At 38.4% G+C, this 21,248-nt stretch overlaps 1 protein-coding gene across 7 annotated transcripts in view; it reads left to right on the top strand.

Annotated features, from left to right (window-relative positions):
• VPS13B (vacuolar protein sorting 13 homolog B) overlaps positions 1–21,248 on the top strand; it is a 485,973-nt gene that overhangs the window by 95,081 nt on the left and 369,644 nt on the right. For all 7 annotated transcript variants that reach the window (XR_008575696.1, XM_054815083.1, XM_054815086.1 and 4 more), the window contains exon 17: positions 16,164–16,348. Coding sequence is in view for 6 of the 7 variants with exons in the window: in XM_054815083.1 (XP_054671058.1) it covers positions 16,164–16,348 (185 nt within the window). In the remaining variant the exon portion in view is untranslated. The remainder of the gene's footprint in view (positions 1–16,163; positions 16,349–21,248) is intronic.

Here is a 21,248-nt window from a genome sequence, read left to right as displayed (position 1 = left end):
CGAAACAGAAAAGAGCTGAGATTGCATGCCTGAACAGATGCCATCAGTGTTTGGGACAGGAGAGAGTTACAGCCACATCAGCATCGTGTGAGTTAGAGCTAGCACATGTAAAAACCTGTTTGAACTATTGAGATATGCCAGTGATACGGGCAGTGCAAAACCAGACAGAAACAGTAATTCTTTTGAGTTTTGCAGAGTTGGTTGTGTAGAATTGCTTCAGATGTGAACAATCAGTCTAGGGAGTATGCTGGATTTCTTGAGCATTGTGTACTTCTCTGCCATCACCTATAAAATGCATCAAAAAATATAATACTAAATCAGATCTTTTTTTTATTTCATTGCTTGCTGTTTTCAGTATGGCTTTGTGAGCAATGAATTTGACACTTCCAAAAGTTTGGTTTACTGTGCATCTTTGAGGAGCAGGTATGTCAATATATCATAGCAAATTGTGAACAGTAGTATAGGGTGATTTAACACTTAGTTTTAACAGGAGAATGATTTTTCATCGATAACATGGTTTAACATATCTTTCATTATAAAAGTTAAAGTAGGCCATGCTCGTATATAAGGATGAAGATGCTTAAGGAACTTGTGTGGAACATTTCTAATCTGCAGTGATATGCAGGTTTCAGGTTTCAACATGAACATTTTGAGGCAGTTTTCAACTGCAGTCTTCTGGAAAGAGCTGTTGTTGGTTACCAAGAACAACCCTCTGCCCAGGAGGGAATTTGCATTTTGAGTACATGACTTGAAGCTTGATTAGTGCAACTACAAATTAACTTCAGTTGGAAACCTCTAGTTTAATTTTTATTTTAAATGTAGTCCAGATCTAATGTTACTGCTTCTCAGCAGATGTGGCAGGCAGCATTTAGCGAATCTGTTAAAAGTGCACTTTTAATCAATGTAAATTGGAAGCAGTTGTATTTTTCAGTATTGTCCATGAGGAGGAAATTCAGCAGAGTTGACAGTAAAAGGTGGTCATCTGTAGTGTTTCCAGTGTAGTTATTTAGACTAATTCATTGTCAAGGCTCTTCAGTGAAAGTAAATTAAGCCTATTAACTAATATCTGTCCAGGGAAAGTGATTGCATGTGGTGAATACTTTATCCTGGTTGTTGTAACTGTTGCCATCAGTATTTGCTGACATTTGTGCTAGAAACAAGCAAATGGTATTTATTTCAAAGTGTGTAGGATTTTCAGGGTTAAAGCCACATTTTGCTTTACTTGAGACTGGTGAAAGGTATGAAAAGCTTACTGTCTTGAAGTGCTGTTATGCAGCATAAATACTAAAGAAAATTTTGAATCCCTAGTACATATTCCTTTTGTATTGAATGTATTTGGAAATTCTATTTCTCTTATTTAGCTTTACCACTACCTGTAGAAAATATCTGCTTAGGATTTTCAGTGATATTCTCAATTTACGAGGTTTTACTTATGTAAACTCTGGCCAGAAAAATCCAATGGTGGCAATCCTTCACACACAGTTTGTCCTTTATTTCTCCAGAATTTTGCCTGCAATTTCGTGGCTTCCCCCCTTTCCCCCTGCCCCCCCAAGTGTATCTGTGCATCACAAAGAGAAATACAGTCTCTGAGGTGGCATCTACACTACTAAATAAAACATTCCAGGAAACAATCTGTGGCCCTGAGGCCTGGTGGCCTCTCATGGCTAAGTTCGTATCCATATGCCTAACTGTAGCTTTCCCCTCCACTCTCAAAAGGAGGAAAAAAAAAATTAAAGCTAAGAAGGATATGGCCAGGCTTTTGGGGTGCTTGGTCCCTTCAGCATTGTTTGCAAAAGTGGCAGCTGCCATGGCCTGTAACTGGCAGGGAGCAAGTTAACAGGTACAGACTGTGCAAAGCCACAGACCATTACTGGAGCCTGCACTTGGCCGCCTTTAGTTGTTACCTGCTTGAAATGTGCATCCTGAAACTGAAGGGCATGGAGGTCAACTGTGGTGTCATCCTGCTAGCCAGCCCCATTGAAATGTTGGTTATTACATAGGATTTTGAAAGAGTGTACTTCAGTGTTACAGTTGCTCTCTTAGCTTTCACTTTTTTCTCTGCATCTTCTTTTTAAGAAAATGCTGTGGGAATTGATAGGATTGAAAGCACTGGTTTAAAAAACCGTAGCTGTTAAATACAATAACTTGAAGAAAAAATGAGATTCATGCATTAGGACTTCTAGTATAGTGCCCTATAGAATTATGTTTCTGAATTTTATTATTCACATTGCATACTAAATAATCCTCTGTCACCAAAGCTGTATGTTTAAAGGCTTCTTGAATAAGCTACATAGAATTGCTGATTTTGTTTATCTTTTTATGGTTACCTTCATTATGCTTATGGAGCATTGTTATGTTGCTGGACAAGCTGTAGCATATTCTCCTTTGATGCTGCAGAGCTTCAATCTCAAGTGGTAGGCTTCATTTCCACCTGGAGTGAGGTACCAGAAACTCTATAGTCTTAAATCATGCATCTATTTTTACAAGCATGTTAATGTGACACTCAGTTGAATTTGATAACCATGATAAATGGTGACTAAAACCATTTTAAAAAAAGAGATTTATTTATCTTTCACAAATAAACCAAATGTAAAGACTTGTGTGCATGTTCACCTGTTCAGCTGTCCATAATACCTTAACAGTTCATCTCTAGGTAGGAGAAGCATACTATCCCGCTTCCAGTGTTTTGTTTGCTGTATTCTCCTCATGCTTGTTCCCTCTGTGACCTAAAGTGCTTTTTCTTTTCTATGGGAATAGACCTTTTCATAGATCAGGATCTGTCTTTGCTTCTAGGCTAAGTGTTTGTGTATTGCTTGCATACAAGGAGACATCCTCACCATTTTTCCTTAAGCTCTTTTATCCTGGTTGTATAACTTTGTATTATTTTTTTATTATTATTTCTTTAGCAACACCTTTTAAAATAAGTTAAAGTAACCTGTCAGCTGTACACACTGAGGAACAGGTACTGTATTGAACGCATACTAATGTTTGGCCCTCCATTGGGCCTGTATGTTCAGTAGGCATTATCTGATTTTTCATTAAGTTTTAATCTTCTAAAGGACATAAGCTCCCAGTTTCTGAACTAGATTTTTTTAGTATGACGTGTTTTGGATAAGAATGTTAGAGGGCAATTTGAGCAAAAAAAGGAAGAACAAGAGAACAGCTGAAGTCAGGCTCATGTGGGATGAGGCCCTTAAACAGTAGACTGTGAGAATAAAATCTGTTTATCAGAACAGATCTGGAAATCAGCTATACCTCTTGCAGATACTTCTGATGTTGATACAAAAATGGAAAGGATTATGTTGTTAAGCCACTAACACAAGAATTGTGTATTCATTTCTCAATCAGAATTTTTATCCATTATAACTTGTATGGTTTTTAAACAAAGCCTATAGGATTTTAAAATAATTTTTTAATGGGTTTTCTTTGCTGATGTTTAAATAGCATTTCCTTTGAGTTTAATGACTGATTGCAAAATGAACAATCGAATAGAAGGAGATGTATTTGGTAAGCATGATTAGAATATTCCTTTTATAGTCAAGAAATGTGCATACACATGCAGAATGACAGAATTAAAAATCCGATTTTTGTATTTTTAAAAGAAGGGAAAATGGAAATGGAATTGTGATAATGCTGTCACTGACTTAATCTGTTGCTCTGAAAGTACATGCGTTTATTATACTCTAACTTTTATTTTGTATGCATCTTGGATTTGGCTGTGTACATATATGACAGCAAGAAAATGCTTTTCTGGCATTGTGTTTTACTGACAGTATCTTTTCTTCAGTGTGTGTGTATGTGATAATTGTGATGGTCTTGAAGATTCACTAGGGCTTGTGGAGTTTTTAAGTAATGAAATAGATGTAATGAGACTCATAGTGAATAGACCAAAACTGAACACAAAAAACTATATGCATAGAATCTGCTTCAAAGTTTGTATTATTTTTGAGGAAAGAATGGTGTAATGCTAGAGAAATTGCTTACGATTATACATTTAAATTTAACAATAATTGCAGTCTTTGAAGTAAAAAGTATTATGCATTTTCTGAGATTTAATGTTTTGCTTCCAATAGCTTCTGATACCCTTTAAAATTCTGTTGAGATTAATAATTAATGGGGCCACAATACAGTAATTTTAATGGCCTTTATATATTTATATATGTATTTAGTAGAAGAAATTAACAGAAAACCCCAAATCCTAACCAACTTACCTTTTTGGACAAAGTTTCTTATTCAGATCAGTTGTTGCATTTACCTGAAGGTGGGGTTGTGTTCAGCTCTTGAATCTTTAGCAGGGAATTTGAAACTCTTGTTAGTTTCCAAGACGACCTTTGAACTCTTCAGAGAAGAAACAAAATGGGTGTTTTGTGCTTCCTTCAGTGAGTTGTGGTCCATGTTCTAACAACTTTGCAGCTGTTACTTATCTTCAAGAAAAAGAATAATTAGGCAAATTTATTTACATTTAGCAACTTTTTTCTGTTTTACACAATTTTCATGGAAGTCCTTAGAAGCGAGTTAAGGCTATGTATTCAAAAATGTTATACATGAGAAATATGCAAGGGATGGCAGGAAAAGGGGTATGTGTATGGGTTATGTGTATTTTCTTTCTGTTCCCATTGTCAGCATTTCATTCAACAACTGTCGTCTTAATGCACTAAATATAACTGTATTCTTCCTGATCCCTACCTTCAGTTTCCAAGAACTTTGAAAGAAAGTTGTCATACAGCCTGTTCTGTTCACATGTGCTTTGAGTTTCTTCTATTCTTATGTTGTTCTCCCCATCTTCCAAGCATTTTATTGGAAATACTCTAAAGATGCTGCTTTTCCTTTGCATTCTCTTTTTTGTTTCTTTTTGTCTTGGTGTCTATTCTCCATCCTTGTGCCTTAATCCCAAATCTATTGATCCCATTGTATTGGTTTTTTCTTTTTTTCCTCTGATCATTTGAAACCTGTGAGAGGAAGATAATTCTGTGGTCCTTTTTGTGCCTCTTTCCTTCTTAAATGTTACTGTCATCTTCTGTCACATTGCCTTGCCATTTCTACAAGGGTTGGGAGAATGCTCTACCAGTTACTTAGCTTTTTGTGAGACAGCAAAGTCTGTGGATCTATCCTTGTGACTATTCCTGCTCGAAGCAGTTCTCCCCAGAAAGAGGAGCCATCTTCTCTCTGTTAACTCTCACAAGCTGCTGTTCCTAGCTTGCAAGACTTGAGTATATCCTTACTTCAGGAGATGTCTTCAGATGAGAAGAAAACAAAGCCTCTGTTCGTCATATCTGCATTCTTGAGAGTTCATAGAATCATGGAATGGTTTGGGTTGGAAGGGACCTTAAAGATCATCTAGTTCGAACCCCCCTGCTGTGGGCAGGGACACCCTTCACTAGACCAGGCTGCCTAAAGCCCCATCCAACCTGGCCTTGAATGCTCCCAAGGAGGGAGCAATGTTCCTATTGCAACATGTTCTTCATATCTATGTTGTTTGGAGAATGATCAGACTTCTGGGATAGCAACTTTTCCTCTGTGTAAAATACAGCTCTACATTCAAGTAGGATGTACTTGGATAGGGTCATGTCTGGTGAGCTGTGCTGGCTCTGGCAACCGGAAAGGTCCTCACCATAGATAGATTTGGGCTCAGGAGCTGGGCTATTTTCTTGTAAACAATGTTTATGTAATTTTTGATAATGTTTGATAATTTCCAAAGTGTTGTAAGAAATAGCAAAGAGGAAAGTCACATTGCAAATTCGAGGTAGGAAAAGAGTTTGAAATTTGAAATCATTAATAGAGTGGAATAGACTAAGAAATGAAATATCTGCATATTTTGAAGTAAATTTGTTAGGAGATAACCAATTTGTATTTAAGATGCCAAATTTTGCAGCTCTGCTGGGAATAAGAAGGGTAATTTGACAGTAACTTAAAATAATGAGTGAAATTTTAAAGGTCATATTGGATAGAAATCTATATCAAAAAATCCTTACTTGTGCTCCTAGGAATTCAGCAAAATTGTATCCTACAAAATCATATTCTATATCCTACAAAAGTATCTTGTATATGACTATTGCTGCTAAATTGACTGTGTGCATTTCCCTGAGATTGAAAGGATGGTTTGAGAGCTGCTGTTCTTTCTTCTGACAGCATGAAAGGCTGATGGAAGTAGTTGCTGTTCTGGGAGCTGTCACAGTCAGGATTCTTGCTGCCCTGATAGCACCAGCTTCAGCATGGATCTCCTTGTTGAATGGCACCAGCCTTTGTGTCCTATTCCTGTTTTGTGGTATCATGTTCAGCAAATGACTGTGTTTATCCGTGCAGTTTTCTTCAGTGAGCACCAGCATGTTTCTGAGCCCTCCTGGCTCCCTGTTTTACCTGCTAATGGCAACCAAATGGCTCTGTGTGGCAGATTTAGAGGATTGATTTAATGGCTGTTGCTGCTGCTTCTGGGAGTGTGTGAAGGGGGAAGGAGGAGAGGAAATGGCAGAGGGAGGGGGAGAGGTTGCTTCTCTGGACAGTAGAGCAGGCTGCTCTGTGGAAAGGCAGTTCCCCAAACGCTGTTCCACCCCTGTGGCTGCTGGGATTGGATTATGCTGTGGTGTCCAAAACAATGATACTAGATTTACAAAAGCTACACAAAAAAGTAATGTTTTGTTTTAATAAACAGGTCGTTGCTCTTTGGAGGTTTATGGACACTAGCAACATTTACCTGGTTGCCTCTGGTGGTTTTGGTGGTCGTGATCATCTGCAGTTGTTTAGTTACAGCATCTCCAAATTCCAACTGAATTTTCACCCCCCCTATCAGGGAAACTATCATTTACTAGGAGTTAAATGATAATGATTGCATTTATTTTGGCATTGCTGCTTTTCTGAGTAGGAGCTAGTTCTCCTGAAAAGACATAAGGCACAACTCAAGCAGTAGATGTAAAAGCGTTCTGCATCTGGTATGATTCCCTCTGTAACTACCTTCATCAAGCCTGTGTGTTCCCTATAGAAAGTCTTCGCTACTTTCTGGACTTCTTTCTGGGTTTTTTGGGGGGTTTTGTGGTTGGGGGTTTTTTGTGGGTTTTTTAATATGTTTTGATCTTTGGTTACTGTAATGAGTACTGATTTTTCTCATGGTCCTTATATTTGAATCTTGCTGGACATAATGCAGCTAAATGTCACATCCCTTCCCTTGTCCCCACAATCAATGACAAGAAGATTCCTAGAGTCACGTTAAAAAGTTACAGACCTTCTCATAGAAGTAAAGAAAGAATAGATGTTTAAAGTGTAAGCAAGAAAAAATGTCCTAAATTGGCATTAATCACATTCCATGAGGAGAGTTCCTTGTCTTACTGTTTTCTGATTTACACACACACCCCTTGTGGAGTTCTGAAGATGCAATTCTTCAAAGATACAACTTAATGCACAAGATTCAGCTGCTTGATGATGTGTGTAAAGCTAACCATATAAAGGACATAAAGAAGACTGAGGGCTTGTTCTGTAATCTCCTCAGAGCAGAGAACTTGGAATGTTATTCTTTCATAGATTGCTCATATCACTAATGATTCTTTCTGGAGACAAGTATTAACTAGTGATTAGAAAAGTAGTTTTTTTAAAAGGAAGAAATAGCAATTAGAGACTGACCTCCACTTGTAATTAGGTGAAAGTTCAGATCCGTGCCATCTGTCCCATTGACGAGCTTTCCCAAAGCCAGTAAGCTGAATTAAATCTAAACATCCTAAATATTTTTCTCTAATGCAGCTGCAGGTTCAACATGTTCCTGCATTACAATTTCAGCAGCCACCTTAGTTTGTCCTGTGAACAAAAATAAGACTGAAACCCCAACCCCTTGTTGGGTTATCCCTTGTTGGTATTGTGGTGGGTTGACCCTGGCTGGGGGCCAGGTGCCCACCAGAGCTGCTCTATCACTCCCCTCCTTCACCAGACAGGGGAGAAAAAGTATAATAGCTTTATATTTATATAATAGCTTTATATTTATATATAATGAGCTTATATATATATATATATATATAGCTTATGGGTTGAGATAAGGACAGGGAGAGATCACTCACTAATTATCGTCACGAGCAAAACAGACTGAACTGAGAGAGGAAATTCATCTAATTTATTACTAAGCAAAACAGAGTAGAGGAATGAGAAGTAAAATCAACTCTTAAAACACCTCCCCCCACCCCTCCCATCTTCCTGAGCTCAACTTCACTCCTGGCTTCAACCTCCACCCCCCCTCAGCTGCACAGGGGGATGGTGGATGGGGATTACGGTCAGTTCATCACATATTGTTTCTGCCACTTCTTCATCCTCAGGGGGAGGACTCCTCTCATTGTTCCCCTGCTCCAGCATGGAGTCCCTCTCACGGGAGACAGTCCTTCACGAACTTCTCCAACGTGAGTCCCTCCCACGGGCTACAGTCCTTCACGAACTGCTCCAGTGTGGTCTCTTCCATGGGATGCAGACCTTCAGGAGCAAACTGCTCCAGCGTGGGGTCCCCCACGAGGTCACAAGTCCTGCCAGCAAACCTGCTCTGGCGTGGGCTTCTCTCTCCACAGGGCCACAGGTCCTGCCGGGAGCTTGCTCCAGCGTGGGCTTCCCACGGGCCACAGCCTCCTTCAGGTGCCCCCACCTGCTCTGGCATGGGGTCCTCCACGGGCTGCGGGTGGATATCTGCTCCACCGTTATCCTCCATGGGCTGCAGGGGGACAGCCTGCCTCACCCTGGTCTTCTCCACAGGCTGCAGGGGGATCTCTGCTCTGGCGCCTGAAGCACCTCCTCCCCCTCCTTCTACACTGACCTTGGTGTCTGCAGAGTTTCTTACATCTCCTCACTCCTCTCTCCGGCTGCAAAAGCTCCCTCTAACTGTTTTTTTCCCTTCTTAAATATGTTATCACAGAGGCGCTGATTGGCTTGGCCTTGGCCAGCGGCGGGCCCGTCTTGGAGCCGGCTGGCATTGGCTCTATCAGACACAGGGGGAGCTTCTAGCAGCTTCTCACAGAAGCCACCCCTGTAGCCCCCCCTCCACTACCAAGACCTTGCCGTGTAAACCCAACACAGATATCAACAATTCTTTAGTTCAAATCTGTTGCATTTTGAGGCACATAGGCAATGACTTAACTGGAAGTGGAGATAGACTGCTTTCTTGCCTTCTTTCTTAAACTTTTAATCCAGTGGGTAGAAAGACTCATCTGATGCTTAGTGTGGCTGGATTCAAGCTGAGGGAAATTCAGACTTTTCTACCCTCACATTCCAGGTCTGTGTTTTTTCTTGCAGCCTTTGACATTTTCTCTTGGTGTCTCACAGCAGATAAAGTTACAATAACCATCCCACTGAGGTCACTGCTTCTCACTTCCTTGTTGCTTCACAAACCAGTATTATTATTTCCATGTAATGATCATCATTTTTCATCATCATAATTTTTAATGTCCAGATGTAACAAAACAAACTAAATGATTTTAAAAACAATCCAAGTTTTGAGCTCCTAACATGTATCTCCAGAGTCTTGCATTCTTTGCTTCAAAGGGATTTTGTTTTTTCTGCAAGACTTCTTCCTTTTAGATACTGGTTTGATTTTAGTAATTATTTTTGTTCTTGTAATAATACATTTATTTTTGCTTTGCTGAATAAAGCTAAATCTTAATGTTGCGTTAAAGCACACATTGTACTGAGAATTGAGAGTAGATAATCTCTTTTCATTTCCTAAGATGTATTGAAGCTTGCCCTTTGCCTGCATTGTTTTGTTTTCACAATTGTTTCAAGGAAATCTGTGTTTTTTTCTGAAGTTCACATAGGAATTAACACTTTACAAACATTTTTCATCACTTAACATCAGTTCTGGAATTGAAACTTTAAAAAATACTGTACAGAAGTTGGTTTTGAAAATGATTGTGTTGGTCCCTTCTAATCCCATGTCTAAAATTTTCAGAAAGAAAAAGTTAATTTTTTTATTCATAACAAAGAAAAGAAAGTTGGTGAATCTTGAAGCTCATAGTTTTCTCCCATGTAATAAATTGTGTGGTTAGCAGTGTTTCCTACAAATAAGAGGCAGAGGCAGCTGCTGAAAATTCACCTGTGTAAGAGATGACATAAGATGTCAGGCAGCTTTTAGTGAAGCCTATAGAGGAACAGAAGAGGTTCTGAAGACCTCAGTCTTGGAGATGTTTTTGGAATGTAGTCTTTCAAAGCGGGTTTAATTATTATTTTTTGATAATAATAAACTTGGTCCTCTAGCACGAATAACTGCTGTCTGAAGACTAAAAATTGTGTTAGTGTATACAGACGTGTGATATGACTGGTTTTGTTGTGAGTAGTAGTGACTTCAATCTTACATTTAAAAAAATAATAATTCCAAGACTGTAGTGGTTAACTTCCTTTCCCTTTCTTCTTCTCCTTGTGTGCTCCCTTCAGAGTTTTGATATTTGTCATTAAGTAGCTAGACATTTTTCCCATACCCAATAATAGTTGCTTAAATGTTAAGAGGATCAAAATTATCATTTTCTTTAAGTTGATGTGAAAGATCAGATTAAGTAAAAATATTGGATTAGTTGTAGGTATGTAGCTGAAGCCTTCATTCATGTCATATATAAAACCAGCATACATTTTCTGTTTGCTTAAGAGGAAAGGTGTGCAAATGCTGACTGAAATTATTTAGGCATTTAAATTACATTCAGGTTCTTCTAAGGCACAGTTGCTGGGTTCTAGTAGCAGGTTACTGGTTTTGTTATTTTGGAAAAAATGAACTAATCGTATTTTACTGTACAGGATATGAGTAATAACAAAAATTAAATTTTTGGAAACATTTTGCAGGTTCCAGCTTTGCAGTTGGGGACTCTGTATAAACCTCTGGAGCCAGCTGTTCACCACTATATTCTTTCAGTCACTCTGAGGTGTTGATTTTAAAAGAATGAGTTGCTGTTCCCAAAGTCTACAGACTGAAAATATTTCATAGCAGGCCTGTGAACTTACATGGATTGGTTATATTGGTGCCTATGCATGGTGTATAATAAGGACCAATTATTTTTTTTTCATTCAAAAACAGCGAAGAAAACTATTTTCTTTAATGGTACGCCAGATTTATCCAAATATTTCAGCAAGTCTGTATTACAGTTTGTCAGCAAACTGGGTACAACCAAAGTGTATTTAAAAATCATTTAATTAGGACAGATTCATTTTCACTAAATGCCACTACACAGCAAGACTTGCTTGTTCATATTTCCTTAAATTTATTCTGGAATTTGTCCAAGTTCAGCTTTAATGAGTAGCCTATCCTGCTAGTTACATTAGGATTTATTTTCCCCTAGAGAAGAGAGTTTGAATTGGTAGGTTTTTAACCTGTTCAGTTAAATGAACATATGTTCAGAACTGCATCTTAACTCTTGAGTGTAAAGATTTGAGAAATAATTATTTCTATTGTTGTTACAGTTTTAAAGTGCATTTTAAATAGTGGTTTTAGACTCCAGCTATGTGCCATAACTGTTTTAATATGGTGATGAATTTTGATATGAAGTCACGTTCAGTTGCTTAATACAAACTTAATGATACAATATAGAAACACAGATCTGACTTGGTTTACTGAAAAAATTATTTGTACTTGTATTTTCACTTATTGCTTGAATATATCTCTTGGGTCATAAAACTTGGTTAAATATAGCTCAGTACCTTATTAATGATGGATTTTCTGTATTAACAGGTGCAGTTTGGTAGCAAACTTGTATTTTAAGTTCTTTTAAATGCATTATTTCTATTTCAAAACTATTATAATAAATCCTGAATTATAAATGTACTTTCATCACTAGCCAGGTCTAGTTAAAATTTCCTTTAAGCAACATTTGCTGCACACATGGTACAATACTCCCCCCCGCCTTGATTTCTTGATTTTTTTCTATTAAAAATGATTTATTTTCTTCAACTTCCCATTCCTCCAAAGTTATCTGAAAAAGACCAGTAGACTTTATTCCTATGGGATTGTTAAAGTACAATAAGGGTAGAATTTGCGTATTGTTAAAAAAAAATTCATACACTGTTATTACCCTTAAGGGACTATTTTATGTGAAACTTTTAAGTTTTAAATTTAGCACAGTTCAGTACAGTAGCTGTAATATGTATTAAATGAATAGTCAAACTTTTAAAGCAAAATCTTTTCTAGTGTCGTATGGTATGCTGTGACTGTCACAGCTCTTCACAGAACCCCCTTAAAATACATGAATTTGTTAATACAAATGTGTTATTGTAGATGGAATTATTGCAGAGTCATGACCATCTTGAATTTTGCTGAAAAAGGTTTTCTACCTTCTTTCTTCCTTCCCAATTTTACATTAGGGAACCCGTCTTTTGAAATATTAAGAAACTTTTTTCTGAAATATTTTGTTTTAATTCTGCAAAATAATATTCAGAAATAAGAGAGAAACGTAGAAAATATGTTACCTGAAAATATAACAAAAGAAAAAAGAACATGAAGGGAAAAGTACAGAAAAGATAAATGTTACGGTGCACTTCTGCAATGAGAGAAATAATAAAAGACCACAATACATGGCTTGAAAAAAAGGAACACTGGGAAACATTCTGATTGGTACCACCATGCATTACATTTCTTTCCATGTAATGCCTCAGAAGCATTGCTAACATCTATATCTCATTTTCCAACTTCATTTCTACATAAAAGTAAATGGTTTGTGCTGTCTGTTCAATCTTGAGTTTTAAAATAAATCTTTTATTTATTGTGTATATAGTATTTTGTTATATAGGGATGGATTTTTCTAAGTACAGAATCACCTTATATATTCCTTGACGTATACATACCTTTTCTGCTTAAATTGATAAATTACAGAGCTTGGACTATCAGCCTAGGAATTTGTAGGAAAGCGTGTTCAAATTCTAACTTTGACCAGCATTAGAAAAGGCGACAGTGTTGCAGTCTCCACGCGTGCTTTTCATAGCACCTAGGGCTTTTCTTCTAGTGACTATGTGGATATATGTACATTTACACGGAGGAATGTATATGTATTTGAGGAGCTGAAATGGGAGATACGTTTTATCTAATTGTGTCCACAAGAGAGTGATCTTCATGTCATGTGTTCTCTTGTGCATGTTGTGTGGTAGAAATTGTCAGAATATGTTCCAGGCTGTTAGTTCCTTTTGGCTGTCTGAGTCATTTTTTTTAAATGTCTTTCTTGCACCAACAGATTTCAAATGTGTTTGGATGCATTTTTTTTTGCTTAGATGGCCACGTGGTATATGTACTTTTTGCGAGAAGAACATTTTCAGGAAAGGTGCATGGTATGTTTGAACTTCAAACTGAGAGACAGGAAGAGCTTCAGGAGTTTTGTACAGATATTTCTTACCCCTTTGGTGACCTACTACACTGCAGTTGATAGAGTAGAGATCTTGGGCAGTGAGGCCAACAGGTGGTCTGCTCATGTATTCTAGAAAGATCTCTGCATGGCTGGCAGCAGAAAAGGCAGGTAGGTAGTTCCCCCAAGCAGGGCAAATGTATTTTTCTTGTTCTAACTCACTGTTTGGTGCCAGTGAGTGCTATAAAAAAACCCCAACAACCAAACAAGATCTGTTCTGAAGAGGCCTCTATCGAGTTTTGATTTTCCTAGCAACAGAGGCTGTACCGATCCAAAATATGGTAGTTCCAAACTTCAAAGACTGATAGTTTCATTCAACCAGCAGACTTTTTTTTTTCATTCTGAAGGAAATTTCTACTGCCAGACATAAGGTTGAGTTCTCCCATATAATCTTGAAATGTTTTCCTTCATCCATGTTTTCTCTGCAAATGGCATTTGAAGCTGGCAGCACAGTTGTGTCATTAACTTCAAATGAGTTGCAACTCAGAGGCAGTCTTGTTGCTGGTTTCCTCCTCGTTCTTCTCAACATTTTTGAGACAGACAATCCTGATTCCAAGCTGTATGAGGTTGAAAAAACTTGGTCTAAAGAATACTGATTACTATTACAGAAGGCTACATCTGTTTTTGTTTGTTCTTTGTTCTACATCTCTATTTACATCAACTCTCTGAGAATCTTTCATGAGTATTTTCTTTCATAAGAATCATTTTTTCTTTTATTCCCTTGGTTTTATTTTTAGTGAGGAGCAATGGAATTGGCTTTTGTGGATGGGCTTTATCTATGAAACTTTGATCTATGTAGACATCCACAGCTGAGATAATTACCTTAATCTCCTTCTGTAGGCAGTGGGCAGAAATAATGACCTGCAGAAAGCAGCTCATTTAATTCTCAGACCTTCTTTGTTATGTATATAAGTGCTGTTTTCTTTTACCTTTAAAGGGTCTCTATAGCCATCTTAGATATGGATGTTTATTTTGTAGGTATCTAATACTTGATGAGATTAATTCCTCTTGTTCCAGAGAAAGTGGTTTTCAGTTAGCTGATTCCTGGTATTGACAAGGAATTGAGGGAGGAGACTTAAGAGGAATGCTTGTATGTGCAAGTCCAAATTCAAAGCAATCATGTTACCTTTGGCTGTACCACCGTGTCAACATGGTAGTTGATACATGTCTTCTGATGTTCAGAATGCTTGTTTCCAAACCATGTTTCATATGTTGCACAGGCCTTATCTGCAGCTTATGGGCCAAAAGCGCTACCAGCAAAATATTTTGCTGTTCTCCTCCTTTGTCTAGATAATAATGATCATGGGTCTGAGAAGTGATGATGTGGTTTTTTTCTCAGTTTTCTTGGTGAAGGGCCGCTTTTCCAATCAGGTGCAAAATGTGCAAGGAAGTCTACTTACTGCCAGAATTTTGTATCACTTCATATTGCTACAGATTTTTAGAGTTTGAGTGCCAGGAATGGCCTGTTTCTGAATTCATGGAGCCTCCTGCAGAGTCTCTACTGCTAGTATGATCTCACATATGTTAGGTCACATGGCTGCAGGCATTTTCTTGTGGAGCCAAACAGGAGGTGCAGTGTATTGTGGCTGCTTGTGCCAGTTCCTTGGAAGGTTTTGCTGATCTAAAGAGTCATTCAGTGTCTGCAAGGGAATGTCTTTACATTTTCAGTCCCTCAACCATTTTGGTAAACGATGTTTTTTTTTCCTGAGCTAAGGGATTGCATGAGCAGCTTCAGCGGCTTTCCCTCATTTGGGGTTCTGATTCCCAATGGAACATTAACCTAATATTGTTAATTTTCATGTGGCTTTAGGCTTGTCCCTAAAATCTTCTAATGGAGGAGATTCTTCATAATGAGAATGAGCTAATCTGTGCATCAGGGATTATATTTTGGGGATACTAGAGAAAATAATGCTAAACAGCACAAAAAGTACATTTCTGTGATGGAGCAGGAGGTAGTAAGTGCAACAATAATAATAATGTTGTAAATAAACTGCAGGAAAAGGCTCCAGAATGAGAATGTTAAAGAACGTTTGCAGGTTTTGTTGAATGCAGCAAATCAATCTGTTGCTTAATTTCAGGTAGTACTGTATATATTAGGGAAAAAGAGAGTAATTTACTGACTTGACTATAGTTGTGGTAGAGCCTTCTTGTTGGTAGTGGACTCCCTTGTCACAGAAGAATTTATTTCCAAACAGAATGTCCTGTACCTTGCACTACCCTCCTAATGCCTGTCCCCATCTGTTCCTCCTCTCCAGTTATAAGGTAAAAGGCATTGAAAAATATTAGAATCACTTAAGCTCTATGTCAGCCAAATATGGAATATGAGGAGAAATATGGAATGTGGAGCTTTTTTGTTTGTATTTTGTTGTATGGATATTGTTTGATTGGGGTTTTTTTGGACCATTTGACATACCTCATTTAGTGATTGACTGTAAGCTTTTAAATAAAAATTCTTCAGAAAATTCAATTTTTGAACAGATTTCTTCTGTGTTTTTAATAACTGCACAATTTTGAGTAGCTTTTATTTTGGTGGGAGCACTTGGAATTGATTTTATTAAATACTTTAAAGCTAAGAGATAAATAGATGAAAATATGGGGTTTTCTCATGTTTCGGAGGGAGATGTAAAGTTAAATCATGTAACAGAATTCCTAATTAGGGTGAATTTCAGTATAAGTGGAATCAGCTCTTACAAGAAGAAATTTAACAGGCACACAGCTCCAACCTTACAAACTAATTGCATTTAGTCTGGTATTCTGTGACTAAGTTTTTAAATTGTTGTTTTTATGCACCAAAGTAATGATTTTCCTTTTTTTTTCTCTCAATATTTTAAACAGGACCAAGCGAGCTCATGTCCCACTAACAGAATGCATATTTGAGCTTCCTAATTTGACAGTTCAAGCAACTAGAGCTCAAACCCTTCTGCTTCAAACTATTTATCAGAGTTGGTGTCATCCTGTTGGAAATGTGAGTTCAGTGGTGGTAAATGAAGCTTTACTGAATGAGGTTTTCCAAACTTCAGGTAAATATGTGATGCTTTTGGTTAAGTATTTATTACGGTACAGAGCACTACTAGTGAATGTGCATACAACTATATCCTTTAAATCCAGGTTTTTACTTATAGTAGTTAACAGACAGAATGTTTTTTTGTGTGTATATGGGTATTTATAGCTTATGCTTAAGATCCAGGATGTAAGCTAAGCCACCAAGCTTCACTCCTTGGCACCAGTTTCTGGATGCATTTAATTTTCCCATACAGGATAACTTTTCCCTACTTCCCTCATCTGAAACATCCACCCTCGCTGCCTTATATGGTGCAGTGTTGTAACTTAAGATCATGCAGAGGTGAAGCTGTTGGAGGAAATAAAAAATACTGGGTTATTAAGGGCTTTATTAATCAATGGCGTACATTGCCTTTTTTTAAAGGGCTGCAGATGTTTCTCATCTGGTTTCATTAATAAATGTTATTTCACTGTTGTGAAACCACTGAAGATATGCAAGTCTCAGTGATGATGATATAAATAATGAAACTGGTTACCTGTTACCTTTTTGCAAAACACCCATGGATTTTGGGAGTAAATTAAGGATTTTGACCAGCTTACAGAGGAGACCACAGTCTTCAAGTGCATAAAGGTCGTTCAGAAGAAGATAATATATTTTTTTACATTTCTATGCAGAGTAGAATAATTTAATTTTATTATTCTACTCTATGCAGAGTAGAATAATAAAACCTACTATTATTTAGACCCATTATTGTTTATCTGTTGTGAATAAACACATAACAATAATTGAGATCTTTTGGAATCTCCATCATTATCAGTCTTGGAGAATGCGTCAGGAGAATGATTCAGATGTAGTAAATAATGACTTGAAGCAGAATGGTAGATTGAACTACCACTGGAAGTCTTTATCAGTCCTGTTTTCCTTTTTCAGTCCTGTTGTTTTTTAAAGTTAAATCTGGTGCAAAAAATGGTGCAAAAGAACTGTTGTATTTTCAGGTGTGTAACCTTTGGAATAACTGTTTTAAGAGCTTAGTTTTTCCTTCTTTCCCAAAAGTCACTGATTCGCTTCATTCCTTGATTCTGTGTGGGTCATCTAAGGATGAGATTATGAGGTTTTATTTTCAAGTACTGGTATTTCTGAAGGTAGCATGTTTACAATCCACACCTCAGAAATACAGTTATTTGATCATTTCAAATGGTCTTAGGATTTGCACAGTTCCAAACTGTTTCATCATTTCATCATTTAACATGTTTCAGTCCTTCAGTTCAATGAACTGTGATACAACCGTGCTAACAATGTATCTGCAGAATAGAAATCTGGAGCACACATTTTAAGTACTTACAATAAAGTAAATGAACAGTACAATACACTTGTTTTGATCTTCTCTTGTTCGTGGTTTAACGCTTGACCTGGTAAATTTTATACTTCTGTTGTACTTTTCATTAACTAGATGAAGGCAGCTTTGAGTTCAAGGCTATGAAATGACTGCTGTCTACCCTTTTGCCCTAATTCTTGGCTAGGTTGATTCTGTAAGTCTACTACCTTTTGTTGGAATACCTTTGTGTAAAATATAGTATTACACCTTGTTGAAAATCAGCCTTGTACTTAGTGTCAGCTTCCACATACTTTAACAGTAACATGTATGTGTGTAAGCTTCTAAAAAACCCCCTTGACTGTAATTGCACAGGGAAGTTGGAATTTCAGGGAGTTTCTGGGGGTTTTGTGGTTTGGTCTTTCTTTTTCCTTCAGTGGAGTAACTATGAGGATAATGTAGTCAATAAGGAACTTTGCAGTAAACAAGGCACATCTGTTAATCACTGATACTCTTTTACTAACAGTCAGCTTAGTTTCTCCAACATAAAACAACAGCTGATGAATGTTCCTTGGGAGTCCTTGATTTGGGTTCCTGCCTGCCATTGCATGCCTCAGTGGTCCTCTGGGCTTGTGCAGATCGGCCTTTGATGGGCTGGTGGCTCCTGTGGTGGGCCTGGGAGTAGCCCAGCAACGCATTATTTGGGCTCCCCCTCCTGCCAATGTGTCTCTGAGCATCTTTGTGGGTGTACAGATGAGCTTTTATTGTACAACCTAACATCTCACAGAAATAAATCTTTTTGTCAATGGTATTGTGTTTTCCATCTGATCACAGCTCATTTTAAGCTATGCACAGTAGTAGTACAAAAGTATTTGTGGGGGGTTGACCCTGGTTGGAGGTCAGGTGCCCACCAAAGCCACTCTATCACTCCCCTCCTCAGCTGGACAGGGGAGGGAAAATCTAACAAAAGGCTCATGGGCCAAGGTAAGGACAGGGAGAGAGAACTCACCAATTACTGTCATGGGCAAAACAGACTCAACTCAGGAAAATTAATTTAATTTATTACCAATCAAATCAAAGTTGAGTAATGACAAATAAAAGCAAATCTTAAAACCACCTTCCCCCATCCCTCCCTTCTTCCCAGACTCAACTTCACTCCCAAATTCTCTCCCTCCTCCCACCCAGCAGCACAGGGGGATGAGGAATGAGGATTGTGGTCAGTTCATCACACATTGTCTCTGCCGCTCCTCCCTCCTCAGGGGAAGGACTCCTCATACTCTTCCCCTGCTCCAGTGTGGGGTCCCTCCCATGGGAGACAGTCCTCCATGAACTTCTCCAATGTGAGTCCTTCCCACGGGCTGCAGTTCTTCACAAACTGCTCCAGCATGGGTCTCTTCCATGGGATGCAGATCTTTAGGAGCAGACTGCTCCAGTGTGGGTCCCCCACGGGGTCACAAGTCCTGACGGCAAACCTGCTCCAGTGCGGGCTCCTCTCTCCACAGGCCACAGGTCCTGCCAGGAGCTTGCTCCAGCGTGGACTACCTGCAGGGTCACAGCTTCCTTCAGGTGCATCCACCTGCTCCAGCGTGGGGACCTCCACGTGGTGGAATCTCTACACCCCCTCATTCCCTGTCCCCCTGTGCCGCTGAGGGAGGGGAAGGTTGAAGCCGGGAGTGAAGTTGAGCTCGGGAAGATGGGAGGGGTGGGGGGAGGTGTTTTGAGAGTTGATTTTACTTCTCATTCCTCTACTCTGTTTTGCGTAGTAATAAATCAGATGAATTTCCTCTCTCAGTTCAGTCTGTTTTACTCGTGACGATAATTAGTGAGTGATCTCTCCCTGTCCTTATCTCGACCCACAAGTGTTTCGTTATACCTTTTCTCCCCTGTTTAGTGAATGAGGGGAGTGATAGAGCAGCTTTGGTGGGCACCTGGCCTGCAGCCAGGGTCAACCCACCACATATACACAGTACCACACCATACTTTTTTGTCCTTTGTGAACAAACTGTGCCCTCTTAGAAGTGTTCTAGTTATGCGTTACCCTTCCAGACCTGTTCTGCAAATTTTGAAAATATACTGAGACTTCAAATTTTTCTTCTGTAGTTTAGTACTTGCATATAGCAAGGCTTAAATGTGTTTGCCATTTGTTTACGTAGCCTACGTCTTTCTCAACTGCCTCTGTCTGTATTACCACTTTTTGTGCTGTGATTGAAGAGAGTTACTGCCCTGAAACAGTTGTTGCTGAGCTCCTTATGTCTTTATTGAGGCTTTGTGCCAGGTGCTTTTTGTGAGTGAATGATGTGCCTCCACAACATACCGATTCGGTATTACTTGAACTCAAAAGTGATACCACAAGCCTTTGTATCCTCTCAGCATAGATCTTTTTTAGAAGGAGTTATGGTCCCTAGTTGTATGCTTTTTCCAACACAGCCCTGCACTTGCAATATGGGCTAAGACATGCTGTAGGGAAAGAACAGATCAATTAGAGGAAAAAAGAAAGAAAAAATGGAAAGGAAGGAAAAAGAGGGAAAGAGATACAGCTGATAAAAAGGGAAGAGAAAGCAAGGAGAAGCAAGTAGAAAGAGTAGAAAAGTAGTAAAAGTTAAGAAAGCCAAAATTTAATAGGAAGACAAGTACAGATACATGAGTTGCAGGAGGGAGGGGAGAACATCAGAGAAGAACACATGACTGTTAGTCCTCTGACATGCTGTGGAGAGTCTCACAAGGTATGAAGGCCTCTTTGGGAACCTCGCTGCTGGGTAATGGCTGAAAGACTTTCTGTGGATGCAGTTTAAAAAGGGAGCTCTGCATTATTTCCACAAACATAGGAACAGAATTTATAGCTAGTATCTGAGGTTCTATCCTGTGATTTCATCTGGAGCAGAAAAATATTTCTGCTCCAAAACTTCCTTCAAAACTAATTTAGGCTGAAGGTAGTGTAGGGATTCAGAACAAACTCTCAAGCTCTTTCCTGTACAAAATCTTGCTGGGAGTAGATTCACGGAGTACCAGGAGGGTAAATTGATTGAAATTTAACGCTCTTATGTCCCCCACCTACCTTCCTTCCCCCTGCTCTCCTGAAACTCTTTTCTAGTAGGAAAAAACCACTTACCTCAAGTATTTCATAGTTCGTTGGGTATTAGACTTGCTGTCTTCATCAGATAGTCCGAGAGTTTCTCTTTTGATTAACTTGTCCAAGGCAAGTTGTCTGAATAAATAAGTTTTGAAGTCTCAAAAGCAAGTTGTGTGTGTTTGGCTTCTGACAGAATTTAAGAATGAAGTGCCTGTACTAAAAATATGTATTTGTCGTACATATTAGTGAAGTCTGTTATCTTAAAACTATCAATAAAAAGATGTGTACACTACTGTGACTAGCTGATTGAGCTCAGAACTTGTGGAGGACAGGTAAAATGAGCATTTCAAGAAGAATATATGGGTTTTACACTAGATATTTATTGTAAATATGTTTGAATATTATGCCTTCTTTAGCTTGAGACTATTTAATTCTGCTAAGGGCAGATTTTTAATTATAACTGATTTGGAATTTAAAGAGACATGTAATGGCTTAATGGGATTTTTTCGAAAGTAACTAACTCCCTTCATTGCAGTG

Source organism: Grus americana, chromosome 2 (assembly GCF_028858705.1).
Source record: "Grus americana isolate bGruAme1 chromosome 2, bGruAme1.mat, whole genome shotgun sequence".
NCBI classification, from domain to species: Eukaryota; Metazoa; Chordata; class Aves; order Gruiformes; family Gruidae; genus Grus; species Grus americana.
This window is presented reverse-complemented; position numbering and strand designations above follow the sequence as displayed.